The 15,305-nt window shown below is 47.4% G+C and overlaps 2 protein-coding genes across 15 annotated transcripts in view; one reads left to right on the top strand and one right to left on the bottom strand.

The window, feature by feature from the left end:
- TTC19 (tetratricopeptide repeat domain 19) overlaps positions 1-6,073 on the top strand; it is a 38,763-nt gene extending 32,690 nt beyond the window's left edge. The window contains exon 12 of the transcript XR_009560473.2: positions 3,870-6,073. The gene's annotated coding sequence lies outside the window, so the exon portion shown is untranslated. The remainder of the gene's footprint in view (positions 1-3,869) is intronic.
- The window catches only part of NCOR1 (nuclear receptor corepressor 1), a 143,423-nt gene that overhangs the window by 5,487 nt on the left and 122,631 nt on the right, over positions 1-15,305 (bottom strand). For 9 of the 14 annotated variants that reach the window (XM_060291090.2, XM_060291091.2, XM_060291087.2 and 6 more), the window contains 10 exons: positions 14,179-14,388; positions 13,602-13,751; positions 13,152-13,259; positions 10,780-10,945; positions 9,997-10,487; positions 7,454-7,582; positions 6,934-7,091; positions 6,549-6,772; positions 3,977-4,123; positions 2,228-2,370 (listed from right to left, as the gene is read on the bottom strand). In XM_060291090.2, the coding sequence (XP_060147073.1) occupies positions 2,228-2,370; positions 3,977-4,123; positions 6,549-6,772; positions 6,934-7,091; positions 7,454-7,582; positions 9,997-10,487; positions 10,780-10,945; positions 13,152-13,259; positions 13,602-13,751; positions 14,179-14,388 (1,926 nt within the window). The remainder of the gene's footprint in view (positions 1-2,227; positions 2,371-3,976; positions 4,124-6,548; positions 6,773-6,933; positions 7,092-7,453; positions 7,583-9,996; positions 10,488-10,779; positions 10,946-13,151; positions 13,260-13,601; positions 13,752-14,178; positions 14,389-15,305) is intronic. The other 5 variants (XM_060291086.2, XM_070044532.1, XM_060291092.2 and 2 more) reach the window with 2 other exon arrangements.

Raw genomic sequence — 15,305 nt, 5'->3', positions numbered from 1 at the left:
CGAACTCGAGGTACAAGTTTGGGAGTTTTCGGCACATAGTGCAAACCGCCAGAGTGGATGAAACGCCTCCGAGAATACGGTGCAAGAGGAGAGACTGAAAACCAGCACCCAAGAGCCAGGCACAGCAGGACGTAGCTTCTAAGGACACATAAGAAATGGTCAAAGAAGTAGAGAAAAGAACAGGAGAAAGCAGTCCCTGAAAGCCAAGAGGAGAAAGTATTTCCGGAAGAGGGAAGTGGGTCACTAATGTCAACGGCAGAGAGATCAGATAAAGTAAGTTTTAAAGCATGAAGTTTTTTGCACAGTAAAGGCACTGATGTCCTCGGTGGGAGCCCTGAGGTGAATTGAAGCTGTCTTGCTTGCCCAGGGCTTGGATTTCTCAGTTCTACTTCCTGGTGAGAACCCAATGTGCCTGGGGTCCCACGAGCCCACTGGTTCCTTAGTACAACCCCTTAATTGTCCCTTTCCACAATCAGAAATCCCAAACTAAAGCAAATTTTGTTAGTACTTGCCTTACGACATTAATAAAATTTACCTTCTGTTAAAGTTAGATACTTGTTTCATTATACATTTTCACAGGGTAGAGACCATCTGTCATTTTAAAAGCACCCAAAAGAGCACCCTGCTCAATAAATGATTATTGAATTAATGAATGACCGGGCTACTGCCTAAGGACAATGGAAAACATTAGAAGAGAGAAGAAAACTATAAAGTAGGCTTCTTCAATTCATACATAGCATTTTCCTGTCAAGAAGAATTTCTTCGTGAAGAAGAAAGAAAGAATATCTGTAAGCCTGAGGGCAACTCTGGTCAGCCTTCTAAAGTATTTCTTTTGGACAATTTGTTGCCATTTAAAAAGTGAATCTAGTAATCAAGAGCTAGGATAACTACACAAACAAGTGACACTGCTCCTCTTTTTTTCCCTGGGACATTTGGCCTTTATTAATCACGAAGTGTCACAGATCCAAACACACGTCCACCTGGCAGTTTAGAGCAGGTAGCCCAGAAGTAAAGCAGATTGTAGGAGGCCTGGATTCTACAGGGCATCCCACACAGCTTCTGCATCACTGGATACACGTGAGGAAAGGACCACGAGTAAGCCTGGGTGATGGCACGAGTGCTGAAAACAGCGGGCACATGCATGTCCACCCTAAGGAAAGGCTTGGATGCCCCAGAGCTCTATCCCAGTGGACATTTGCCAGCGGCCTGGGTGAGGATGCCGAGTGCAGAACTACTGGAAGCATGGGCTCTGGCGCTGGAATTCCTGAGTCTGAACCACAGCCCAAGTCACTAGTTATGTAACTTGCAACAGCTAGGAAACCCGAGTCTCAGCTTCCTCATCTGCAAAGCGGAGATGATTCCAGCACGTGGTGTGCAGGGTTTAGTTATGAAGATTACAGGAGTCTGCATATTCCCGCTTAGAACGGAGCCTGGAGCACTGCAGTGCTGCACGTGGAGCTGCGGTGGCTGCTGCTCCTGGTGCCGGCACCGTCCTAGGTGGCGGGTCTAGCAGATTCGCACGCCACCCACAAAGACACCGGCAGGGCAGAAAAGGAGCCAGCACAGAGGGCCTCGTCCCATGCTTGGCGGGAGGGACACAGAAGGACAGCAAGGGGAGGCTCAAGGGCAGCTCATCTCGGGAGGCCTGGTATCTGTACCGACATTAAGTGCATTGGAACTTAACAGCACATAGGTTGTCAAAAAGACCCCCTTAAAATGATGAATGTGGTGTGGGTCCTACCACAGTACTCAGAACCTACTGAAAGGCTGAGCCGAATAAAGCGTTTTTCGTGAAGAACACCTGGGCCGGCAGGAGTGCTCGGAACCAGGCCCCCTGATGGACAGCCACTGGAACTGGGGTGCGTGTAAAGAAAAGACTGGAAGGGCACAACCTGTCCGCAGACAGCTGAGACGGCCCGCACGGAGGAAGCGCAGACCAGGGCAGAAAACACTGGAGGGCTAATCCCACCCCACATGAGAAACAAACGTCCCAGACCCGGCACTTGTTCCAAGAGAACATGGAGGGCTGCGGAAAGAGGCAAGTGCTTGCTCCCTAACAGGAAACCCTCTCGTGCCCACAGACATTTGGGAAGCAGCTTCAGGATCTGCTGTGCTTGGACAGATGCCTGTAAGAGCCTTCGAACTCAAGGATTACACGAGAGGCAACACTGGAGATACCATTATTAATGCGAATTTTATTGGGGTTCATGAAAGAAATCCCACTTACCCATATCAGAGTCACCTCCACCAGAGGAGTTCAACTTACGAAAGATCTCCTGCTTCTTTGATTTAACCATGGGTGAGGTGTTTTCCAGCTTGGTGAAGAATGAAGGCAAGTAGCTTATACTCCCTGGTGATCGGGAATCATTCCTGTCAGGGACAGTTACGCGTGTTACCATCATGCACTCCTACCCCGCCCATGCTAGTACCAGTCCTAGAGTCCCTTCCCATCTGTTTGTGCTGACAGCCTAACGACAGTGTGTGACCAAAAGCCAGTGAGGACATCACATCTGAGGACACAAAGATGACATCAGAAAATGAGGACTGGAATAGAGAGAATCTAGAACCAAGATTCTTAACAAAGAGTGAATGGACGTTAATGGGAACACTCGTCACAATTCTGTCTGTTCAACAGCACAGGCACTGATATATTTAGGGTTACTATGTAAGCTGGGAACTGTTTTACTAGCAGGATTACTTTGAAGCACAATAAAATTGTAACTACTAGCACACCTGCCTATAAAATAGCAAGCACTCACACCTAAGCAACAATTAGACTTGAACAGAATAGCTACAATGTAGAAAAAATTACGTATTTATTAGAATCTTTTCAAGCCTGCGACCAGTTGAGCTGAGTTTCGCATAAAGACTTCCTTTCATATTTCATTGGCAGCTTCCTATACTAACACATTTAGAAAAACAAGTTTCCTCTACCAGTGCAGGACTACCAGGATCTAACTAGTGCCAGAGACGGTAACAGAGAACATATGGAAAGGTGCTGATAATTTAATCTGGTCCATCACTCAAACATGAGAACACCTACTGTATCCAAGGAAGACAAAGAAGAATGACTAAGACGTGGTCTCCGTCCTCAGAAAACTCACAAGCTTAGGGGAAACATGTAAACGTATAATTAAATTTAACATCATTCCCTTTCCAAAAATGGATTTCGTCCTCATTTCCTTGAAAGGTACCAACCTCTATTTGGTGGCCTATTAATATATACAGTAAGTAAATAACTATGACACACTGTTAAGAAATGCACTAACGGTTTGGAGTGAGGCAGACCTTGGTCTAAAGCTGGACTCCCTCTCACTTTATTTGATCACCAGCAAATCAGAGCATCAGGGGAGGGTGTTCCACACCAAGAAAGCAGCACGAGTTCAGGTGAGGGAACTCGGGGCTCAGGGAGGGAAGCGTGAGGGTGGAGCGGCAGCAAGTGGGGTGAGGAGCGTGAGCCTGGCCACAGAGAGATTCCATGCCACGCTCGTGACCAAGCAAGTGCTGGAGTCCACTTGAGTTCTAGACAGATCACTGGTGCAAGTGGACCAGGCAGGGGCCAAGTCAAAGGCATCTAAAAAACCAAATGGGAATAAGAATCCAATAATTCCTAGGGTTGGGTTAGGGTCAGAAACTGCGAAGAGAACACACGGCAAGCAGCCCAGCCCAGGGGCTCACTGTGACCCCCTTCCACTCACAGCCCAGACGCCGGGTGCCCAGCAAGCACTCAAGTGGGGTTCAGCATCCCCACAGACAGAAAGATTTTAAAAAGATCTAGGACGACTTAACTTCGAGAAGAATAATGAATAATTATGTTCTATGACCTATTTAAGTATTACAATTTTTTCATTAAAATCCACCGGCATTAGGTCACTAGGAAAACAGAAACAAAACGATCCGCCTGACACATGACCCGGAAGAGGAAAAACGCACTGACTTCAGGAAAACGAAAGGCATGCAGCGCGCGCACAGGCACCTCTGCTCCGCGGGCTCGGCTCCGCGCTGGGCCAGGAGCAGCACGCTGTCCTGTTTCTCGTGCACGACCGGAACCTGGGGTGGGGAGATGGGCTCGTAGGGCTCGCTAGAGACGTGACTCCTCTCTGGGGACTTTCCAGGCCTGATACTGGAACATACAAAACATTAGACAGTCTTCCCAGGGCTCACCTGCGGCTTACCCTGAACAGGAACTGGTTACCTCGTTACTTCAGTCATTTCAAGGACCAAAAGTTGGCAATACGTATCAGAAAAAAGTGGCCTCGTATACTCACTCTGTACCTAGTTATTTTGAAAAAGTCTGTTACTGTTGCTTCGTCCAGGCACACGGAGTCGCATGACAGACGGTGCTGGGGACGGGCCGCAGCCCGGGCTCTGTGGGGAGGTCACTGCCCACCACCGGACCCCTCGTGCCCCTGGCCAGCTACTCCGCTGAGCCCTCCAGGGTCTTGTTGCTGATCTCGAGCCAGGACCTACCAGGTTACTTCCCCATTAAGTTAAAAGACAAAGGACTTGAGCGCCACACTGACACCTGCAATTTAATGTTCTTCCTCTGGACACCATGTTGTAAGGATGGTGTGAGATAAACACTGTTTGGGCCCAAAAAAGTTTTTGGTTTAGTAACTGTACATATTAAAAGCCCTCTGTGACCTTTAATATCTGCTTTTATTACTATTATAGATAAGTATAATTATATATGTATTACTTGTCATTTCTTTCCCCAATCTCACCCCATCCGATTCTTAGAGGTGGCCGTTCTTGACCATTTTTCTTTTAGTTCTTTGGTGGGCACCTCTAAATCATCTAAATAATCAATCTTATACCTTTCTTGATGTATCAGAACTTGAAACAGAATCTTATCAGTTTCCTTCCATGAAAGATGAAGAGCTTGACTACCTTCTCTATGTTGTTGCCCATTTTATTTTAATCTGTAGTTTGTCTACTTTAACTATACACGTAGCATGCTCAGCCATTTTTATGTGATTTACAGCATTTACATTCTGTTCTAAACTCTAGAAAAACTCCTCTGTGTTTTGCTCATTGACTGAAAAATCAGTTAATGGTGTTTTACAACACTATGGATTTTGTAAACATTTTAAACTGTAAAACCAGGTAATCTGACTAAAACCAATGAAAGAAATGTAACGTTCCTCATTCAAATATACAGGTGTAGGGCTTCCCTGGTGGCGCAGTGGTTGGGAGTCCGCCTGTCGATGCAGGGGACGCGGGTTCGTGCCCCGGTCTGGGAAGATCCCACATGCCGCGGAGCGGCTGGGCCCGTGAGCCATGGGCGCTGAGCCTGCGCGTCCAGAGCCTGTGCTCCGCAGCGGGAGAGGCCACAACAGTGAGAGGCCCGCGTTGCGCAAAAAAAAAAAAAAAAAAAATGTACAGGTGTAGTGATGCAGAAATTACAAGTGAAAAATTCAAAAGGATTTTCTTTTCAAAAATGCCATTAACTGCTCAAAATCTATGTAGTACTTCGTATCAAGAATGTACCACGAATGACTCTGCTATAGCTTTCTGTTCTTCTTTGATAACAAGTTCTCTTCTTTGTTTTTTTGGTCTTTGTTAAAAGAGAATGGGTTTTCATCTTATCCTTAAGATCATCCCGCTTCTTGAAATGATTATGTCATTTGAGATTTGTTTCAAAACAACGCGGTCTGAGGGTAGGGCAAGTGGGGATGAAATGAAACAAACTGGTCCTGTGCTGACGATCTTGAAGGTGGGCGATGATGCACGGTGGCATCTTACTCTGTCCTCTCTACTTCTGTGTGTTCAAAAAGTCCCACAATAAAGTTGTGTTTTTTTCCCAAATGAGCACATTCAGCTTCTTAAGTAAGTTATTCTTCCTCCCTAAGTTCTCTGCCAACTTGGGGGGTCGGAAGGCAGACTGGAGAACCACCTCTGCTGCAAATTGAATTGTGGCTTCCGCTGCTCTGGGTCATCTACCCCGCTGTGTGTCTTCCAGATCTTTGCAGAATCTCTGACCTGACACCCCAGTCTTGTTCTCAGTATTTTTATGAACTTCATGAACGTTCATGCTGCTCTGTATCAATTCACATGCCCCAACACTTAGTCTACTACCTTGGACGAACAGCCCTGCGTCCATTTTTTAAACTTCCAAATGCAGAGCACTGGGGGAGAAGACACGCTCTTTACCAAGTAGCCCTGCATATAAACGTGTTTCCTCTCGTGGTGCCTCTCTTGGCCTCACTTTCATTATTTAATGTCAGCTTCCTAAACATCTGAACATTCTTAGGATTCTGAAGAACCAGGCCAAGTGTCCCAACATTACCACCAAACCACACATTCTTCCTGTCTTTGCAAACCCACAGAGTAGAGCAATCAACTTGTGAATACATAACAAAAAGGTATAGGACCAAACTGCCCAGTAGACATTCCAAGAATAATATACAGAGGAAAAACCCTCATTTACACTTTCCAGGGAATGAAGGTAAAATAACTTTAGGTATAAGAAATGAATCTCCTAACTTGGAAATACAAACTGTTTTACTGTTGGGAAATTTACATATGGCTTAAAATAAAGACCATACCTTCCCCTGGATTTGTCCACAAGATTTTCTGGAGAGACCCTTGAACCTGGTCTTTGATGGTGAAGAGACTGAGACTGGGATTCTGGGCTATAACGGTTTGATGTTTTAGTCCTCACGGGTGTAGACACCAAAGCAGACGGTGAATTTTGGAATGTAGAAGTGGGAGGCTGCTGGGGAGGCTGTGACGGAACTTGATTTCTAGCAAAATCTTGCGTGATAATTTGCTGTGCGTGAGAGAAGAAGGAATTAGTTAGAGCCATTGAGTACTTTCAAGAAAGTGTAGCGTAAAAAATCTAGACAACTTTATTGTGATTCTACGTGAAATGTGCCTCCTACATAATCTTTCTTTTAAAAAAAAAACTAGTAAGAAGAGTGAGAAACTTACACAGATGTGATCAGCAAGTGTGATGAGTCGGTGTGTCCTGGGCACCTGCCCCACCCCCTCGGCCTGTGAAGATGGGGGCGGCGGCGGCTGCGGGGAGGGCGACTCCGGCTGCGGCCGATAGTGGTGCAGCGGTCCTTCGTACTGCCTGCAGGCTTCGTCTAATGGGGACAGACAGATGTCTTACTCCAGGGATGCCCGCCTTTCACTCATGAGCAAAGATTAAACATAACGCAGAGAAACACATGGAAGGGAATTCATATCTTAATTTTGAAGAAAAAATATTTATTCACTGAGAGACATCAGAAGACTAGCAAACAAAACTAATATCAACTATTATCATTAAAATATACACAAAAAAGTCATCAGTAATGGCCTTAAAAACCGTTTTCCATTAGAGCAGTTTTAAAAGTTTTACATGTTTCTAGACTCATACAAGACTACTCTCAAACAAAACGGGCTATTTCTTAACGTGCTCTGGACAGGCAAGGAGAAGGAAGTGTGAAAACACGCAAAGACCCACTTTCTGCCTGGCTCGCCTTCACGACCTCCGGCTGGTAGGCCTGCAGCCTCTCGGGGGGCGGCGCGGGGGAGCTGGCAGGGCTTATCACCTCAATGGCATCGCCAGGTGTTTCATACCGGTGAGAAGATACTTGAAGAAAAGAAAAGAATCTATTTTAAAACTAATCCTATAAAAAGACTCGGAAGTCCAAGCTCTTCAAACCTATTTGCAAATTTTCGGTTTTTACTCTGAGAAATGTTCAATGGCACCTCAGGTCAATGGAAAAAAAAAAAAAAACACAACGAGGTCAATGCATGGTGTCAAAGGTCAGTAGGCGCTTCCTCAGACTCCTAATCCTGGCAGGGTACGGAGTTTCCTGAAAGTCTGTGGGCTCTAAGACCTTTAGGTGAGGCAGAACAGAAACAGAGCTTGACGTTCTCCTGGGGGCTGGAAAAGAAAATCACCAGGAAACTCATCAGAAGGGATTAAACCAACGAGAGAGCAGATGCCAACAGTCCACTGTTTCCAGTCGTTTCCATTCTGTGGGACAGTCAGCTCTTCTTCGCCAGGACGACTTTAAAGCTGTAGATTAAGTAACATCACATAATGATTTTCTCAAGTCACTGAGTACTGCTGACAAAAATTTCTCCCACTTTTTAGCACCACGTTACACTGTGAAGATAAACAAATGGTAGGGAATGTCTGCAGGGAAGCAAAGTCACTCCGTTGGGTTAGCAGAAAGGGAGGATGCACATGCCAGGGAAGGGCCCTTCTATAATGCGGTTCCCAAGGAAACCAGGGGTCTATGCAGTAGGGGTCCAGGTACTTTTCTCAGTCCTGCCATGGCCTGAGAGCCGAGAACGGGGGCGTTGGGGGGCTGTGACCTCCTGCTCAGGAACCTTCTGACTCGCGAGCGCTGTGTGCACCTTTGGGTGCACTGAAGCACCTGAGGAAACGGTCAGAGGCCCAAAGGGTGTATGACCCTGGCCAGAGCAGCAAGCGTGGTCAGGCGGTGATGGGTCCTGAACACAGGCAGAAGGTGGGAATGAACTCTGCTACTAGACCACCACCCACTCCTCCAACCTCATCTCAACAGCCCTCTCCTGCCCCCCACCAGGCCACGGAAGCTGCAGTAACCTGGGTCTAGTATGCTCAGGACAGAAACCTGTTAACTGGGGTGGAAATTATCTTTGGAGAACTAAAATAAGTCACTATATTCAAAGTAACTGATACTACTTTGCAGTGGGTATTCATCGCTTTTCTTGTGCCAGCACCCTCCTAATCTGCTCCCCACATCCAATGCACAGCCACGGGAGGCCTGGCGCTACTCTGGGAGCACACTGTTCTTGACGCCTGAAGAGGGGGTGGGGAGGCTCTGGAGAGGAAAAACCGGAGGGCACGCTGGTAACTGGGAAGAGCCTGTGGGCTTCACGCAAGGAACTGACTCAGTGATGAAAAGATAAACACTCAGAAAAGCAGCCAGACTCTCTGCTCTCAGACGTTCTGTGACGCAAACTGAAAAGAAGTGTTGTCGGGTGATTAGCGAGCATTCGACAGGCCCCAGGTTGGGTCACCAGATGTGTGCTGGTGACTTCCCTCCAAAAGGCCTAGTCATAGAACTAGGGATCTTCCAAATTTTCTGCATGGATAATACCTACTGGGCTGATTTTCACAGTCCAGGCTAAAGGATGTCTTTCATTTACACAACAGGCTACCAAGCTGCCCCCACCCCGACTTGTCTCCAAAAACCTCAGCAATGGGGTTATTTACCCAAATAGGTTACGACTAGGCGTGGAACTAACTAAACTAAACAGAACAACGCGTTGCATGCTGGTGCACAGGGCCCACAGGTCATTGTCTCCGACTCTACTCAGTTCATTACTGGAAATGAGAGGTTTCAGTATTAATGGATACTCGTTTAAATACTGGCCTGTTCCTTCAGGAATTCTATATAGAATTTAGGCTGTAGTTAAAAATAAATTTAAAGTAACTTTTCTAGCATTTTACTGTAGATTTGTGAATTCTTACACTTAACAGGGTAGATATCAAAGTGACTAACCAGACTTGGTCAAAATCCAACTTGCAAGAAATGCCAATTACCAATAATAATAATTACCAACAAAGTGGTCCCGCTTTTTAAAAAATCTGTATCTTAGAAAAAGAACACTAGAGGCTTTGGGGTATTGGCCTAAATACTGAATCACATCCTAGGAAACGTTTCTTGAGGAATGAGGCCTCGGTAGCGCTGCGCTTGATGACACATCCATCACCTTCCAGAGCCTGAAGATGTTAGTGAGCTCCGCCTCTATCTCCCTTCCAACCTTATCTCCACAAAGGGCATGGCTTCTCATGGAAAACACCTTGACAGGTACACTTAAGACACTCTGATATTTAAAGAGTCATAACAGCAGAAGAGACACTTTGCACCCCTAACCCACAAAACCTTTCCATTACATTTACTGCCAAGATTAGAATTTCTTTACACCGTATGGTTCTGCTTTCCCTAGAGAATCAAGTAATTCCGTACTCGGTACCACAGTGCGAGGCCGGGTTGAGATACATACAGCTACCGGAAGAGTCTGAACTCTGGGAGCCACGTTCCCTCGCGTCCTTGTCCGAGGCAATCTGCCGGGTGATGATCACGTCTATGAAGTTAGCTGCGGTAATGGTAGTCTTCCCTCGGGTCCTTAGCTCTTCCTCATATCTGGATTTTGGAGGAGGCCCTCTCTCTTTCCCAGCCTCAGAGTAAACTACTGCAGACTGGGGCTGGGGCTTGCCACTCGGCAGGGCTGAAGAAGCGTACAGACACTGACCGGGTCTCTTCTCCGCCTCCAGGCTTTTCTGCTCTAGCTGCTGCTCACTAACTGCTGCTGACCTGCTCCTCAAATTTTCTTCTAACCTGGCAGCTTCATGCTTACTCTCTTTTGTTTTGGACACGTCCATCTGGGGAGCAGACGCTGCGGCGTCCACAAGAGCAGCCAGGGCGTCCGCAGCAGTATTGTAACGGGACGCCGGCAGGCCCTGGCTGATGGAAGGGCCCCCAGCAGGCAGCGGCCTGAAAATAAAACCAAACCAGAAGTCTGTGAAGGGGAGACTCTCCCGGGGGCAGGGGGTGGGGGAGGAAGGGAGGGAAGGGTGTGGGGGGGGGCGGGGAGGAAGGGAGGGAGGTGTGTGTGTGTCTGTGTGTGTGTGGTGGGGCAGGGCAGGCGGGGGGGACGGATGGACTGCAACAAACAGAGTGCGCAGCAGGAGGAAACATCACCCTCCTTAGACTACTGCAGTCACAGATTTAAAAGCGTGTGTGCAGAAGACGGGGATTTCTGATCCAAGTGTACACAGAGACCTACATGATCCGTAGCTGTGCGCTCGGGTCCAAAGGTGTGATCACGCTGGTTCCGTTGGTTCCCTGGAAAACGCTGGGTCTCTGCTGCAACAGGGTCTCCTGAGCTCTGACTGAAGGAGACGGGGAGCGAACGTAGCCGTGGCTGCTGGGCCGGCCGGGCTGTTCTGAGCCTGCAGGGCAGAGGGACAAAGAAACAAGCCATAAGGAGGAGGCTGGACGGCATCACTGGGGAATCGTTGCCTTCCTAATATTCCTAAATAGGAGAAAGGAAAACAAGGGAAGAAACTTGCTACTCTGCTTTCTGGCCTTTCTAGAAATAAATTCTGTAAGAGTTTTCCAATAAAGATGCAATAAAACCACACTGGTAACTTGAAACAAAATCGTCAGCTACCATTTACTGTCATTTCCATTTTGGTGACAAGTTTCTATCTTGAATCCAAAGAGAAATAAAAATAACACCAATAATGAAGCACTAATACAACTCAGATAAGTTCGTTTCTCAGATTTTTCCTCAAACTCTGGCGTGTTTCTCATTTCCAAAATCAAGTTTGCAACAACTATCTAAGTATCATAATGCAAATAATGCACATCTGCTGCAGCAGGGCCTGAGACTGCCCACCCACCCGCAGCTCTGCAGCTCCCTCCGCTTGGCCGAGGCTCTTCCACAGCAAAGCTCCTTCACTCACAGGGTCTCAGGTTCACCCTCTTCACCCTCTCCCCCACCTCCTGGGGTTCTCGGCCTCACCCTGACTTTCCCACTTGAGCCAGCAGCTCTAGCAAACACCCCTGTCTTCACTTCAGAGCAGGTGCCTAGCACAGCCTTCTGAGCAATTTTCTCCCTTCTGACCTCACACCGGTACTGAGTGCCCTGCAGGGCACATTCCTAGAAGTGGGGTTACTATTTCCGTTTTTACATCTCTGAAGAAGCTATCCCTATTTACACTGCCATTGACAATGTGTAAGAATCAGTGTTTCTTCACACACCTCAACACAGGATATTTATCGACCTTTCAAATGTCTGATGGAGAAAAATGGTACTTTATTGACTTAAATATGCATGTTATTCATCAGTGGGATCACAAGCATTTTTAAGATACAGTTCCTAAAAAAATTATGTATGAGTTCTACTTGGCTTTCTTTAATTAAATCAATTCCCGTGGTTTCTATACAATCAACATATAATCAATATTATGGTGCTACCTCATGATTCATTAAAGCATCTCCTATGGTCACACACTTAGTGATTCTTTGAATTATATACAGACAACAGGTTACATCTAAACGTACTTAGGCTTTGCAACCATTGACTTGTTGGAGGTAAAGCCCCAGGAATGGTATGAGGAAGTCGGAGGTGACCGCTGGCCTCGGCCCCCTCCTCAATCCAAGGAGTCTGTTGGCTGTGGCCACGGGAATGTGACACCCTCTGGTTCTGCACCAACCTCTCAGGCGGGTCTCTGGCCCCCTCTGCCCCCACCTCTAGCAGCCCTCCCAGAAACATCTCGGGACAGACCTGCTCCTCCGTGCATACCTGCCCCCCTGATATCTTGTTCAAGCCAGACTCTCCACTCTCAATCACCATCTCCGTGCTCTGTCTGTTCTCCTAAGTACTGCTCTGAGTATCTGACCACATGGACATGATCAATGGTTTGATTTCACAGAGTATAAAATGACAACTACGCCATGGATAAGAACACATCTTCCAAAGACACGTCAGATTAGCTACGGCCAAAACAATCACTATCACTTTGCTTTCAACTAATCCAGCTCTATCTGAAGTGCAGACCAATCTTGTTTCTCACCTCTTCCTCAATCCCCATTATCCAGTTATTGTGAAGTCCTTTTGATTCACCTTAACAATATTCATCCAAGCACCTCCTTTCTGGCCATTCCCAGTGTCAACCTATCTCAGGAGACACAGGGACGACACACATGGTCTCACTGTCCTCCTGGCACCAGCCCACACCCGCCTCCTGGGTTCTAACCCATCTCAAGCTGCTCCCATGCAAATGCCCCCCTGATCACGCCACCTGCCTCCTGCGCTGGACCGTAATTCACACCGTCACACAGCCTGCTAACCATGCTGTCCACTCTTCCTTCACCGCCAGCTCCACAAGACACCCGTCTTCACTGGTCTCCTGTGAGCCTTCACCCGGGCGACTTTCGGCTTCAGTGAGCCCCGTGCCCAGTCTCTGCAGACCCAACTGCTGGGGCCAAATGCCCACGACACCGTCATCGTGGAAACTCCACTCCCTCTGTGCCACTCCAGCCCGCACAGCACCTCCACTTAAGCGCCACCACCGCCTTCTGCCTGGTAACTCTCGGTTGCGAGGTCGCCCCGGCACCCGCTGCCGCACGAGCACGAGGCCTCCCACCCACCTGGCCGCAGGCAGAGGTCCGAGGGGGCTGCGGCGAGGCGCTCCCGCTCCTTCTCCCGCTCCCGCTCTCTTTCAGCGTTTGCCGCAGCCGCGAGGTGTGTTGAGTGTCCTGGAAAACAAACAAACCTGCAACTTGAGGACAAAACGTCAACGTACAGGTGCGTCAAACAAGTTTTGCACTCTCGAGTGACTGAAAGATTTTCAGGAAGCTCCAAAGCTGAGCTGTAGGAAGTGTGTTCTATTAAGAGTCTCGAGTGACTTCGGAGCATAACACAAGCTCCCAAGATCCCTCCCGAGTATCTAGGGACAGACGGCGCAGAGGAACGATAACTAATATTAAATGGAAAACTGCAGGCCAAATGCAGGAAAAGGACCCCAAACACCTCCAAGGGCTCTGCTGCCAGGACATGAGCACGTTGCTCACACCAGCAAGGGGTGAGTGCAGACCCACCTGGAGACATGGACGCAGAGTTGTACGGCCGCGGAGGGAAGGTGACCTGTGTTCCAGGAATGTAAGTGATTCTGTCCATGGGGGGAGTGCTTGTTCCCCCTGGATGAGGCACTAAAATTGCTGGGGGCATATTGGTCAGGTCAATGATTCCTAGTCAAAAGAAATACAACAAAATTATGTTTTATTTGTTATTCTAAAGATACAGAACTATACCTGGCTTTTTAATTTTGTTTATCTCTAAAACCCAATGACAATTTGCAAACAGTAAGACCATCTCCATCTAGAGAAGGATATGAAGTACTGCACCCCACACCAGCACCCAAAGACGTGGAGAGAGGAAAGAGGGAGGGAGACTGGTGAGACCATGGCTTCAAACCCCGAGCACACTGGTCTGGTTTCAATATATCTGTTGCCAAAACAGCCCACCTCGATGGATCACTTTGTTTGCCTTCCTGGGCTAATAGCTATGGAGAGAAGGAATGGCCTTTTCTTTCTTTCCATCATCCACCCACCGAGCATTTATCAGAGTGCCTAGGAAACCCTGGGCGCACATGCTCGAGTCTGCAAAGGCACACACCCCTGGTTGCTGGGTACGGAAGACCCAGCTGCTGCTCCCGGGGGGACAGCCCTCTGGCCACGTCCGGGCGCAGGCCCACTTGCATCTGCTGTGAGGTGATGTAGTCGTTGAGGATCGTCTGCCGCGTGTTCTCCATCGCATAGAGCTGATACTGACTGGGGTAACCTGGAGTTGGTGACAGCTGTCTCTGGAACAGGTAAGCAGCAGCTGCTGAGGGAGAGAAAAGAGACAGGCATAGTTTAGTCTGGGTAGAACTCATTTGCCAAACATCACCCACAGAAAAAATAAGGAAAAAAACCATCTGTTGAGCTATGTGCACAATCAACTTCTAGCTGTCATGGGGCCGGGGGTCGGGGGAATACAGGATTTTGGTGGATTCCTTTTAGACCTTGACATACCAGCAACGTGAATATAAATATTCTAATGGCAGACGTAATGGAAAGGGGGAAGACAGACTAGACAAAACAAGAGTATTAACCTTTTTACCACTAGAACAGTAGCTAAAAAAAATTCTCCAGTAGTTTCATTTTCAATCTTTGACGTGGACCTTTATTAGATTTTTCACCTGAAGTCTCCAAAAGCTGTGTCTGAAAATAATTTTTTATAGTACCGATCATCTAATACAACTAAATGGAAATATGTGTGAAAACACTTTGTAACAGATAGTAACTTTACTTTTCTGGGGGTAAGAATGATTAGTCTACAAGCATTTAATTAGCATGTCTGTTTAAAGCAGAGATTAGCCAGCAAAGGGCCAGGTGGTCAGCATTTGAGGCTCTGTGGACCATTCCATCGTACCAACTCAACTCTGCCATTACAGTGTGAGAGCAGCCAGACAAAATATAAACAGACAGGTGTGGCTGTGTTCTAATAAAACTTTATTTGCACAAACAGGCAGCAGCAGGATCTGGCCAGAGGCTGTAGCTGTTCTAACCCTAGGTTAGAGCGTGACACAGATGCTAGGAAGCTGGAGGTGTGGTAAATGAGCAGAACACACACAAGGAACTTAGTGCTGTATGTCAATTCTATCCCAATAAAACTGGAAGAAATAAAAGAAGATAATGCCTCTATCCTCAAAACACTGATCATCCAGCTCAAGCTCAACAGTGGCAAGCAAGTGAAATAAA

Source organism: Globicephala melas, chromosome 20 (assembly GCF_963455315.2).
Source record: "Globicephala melas chromosome 20, mGloMel1.2, whole genome shotgun sequence".
Classification (NCBI taxonomy): Eukaryota; Metazoa; Chordata; class Mammalia; order Artiodactyla; family Delphinidae; genus Globicephala; species Globicephala melas.
This window is presented reverse-complemented; position numbering and strand designations above follow the sequence as displayed.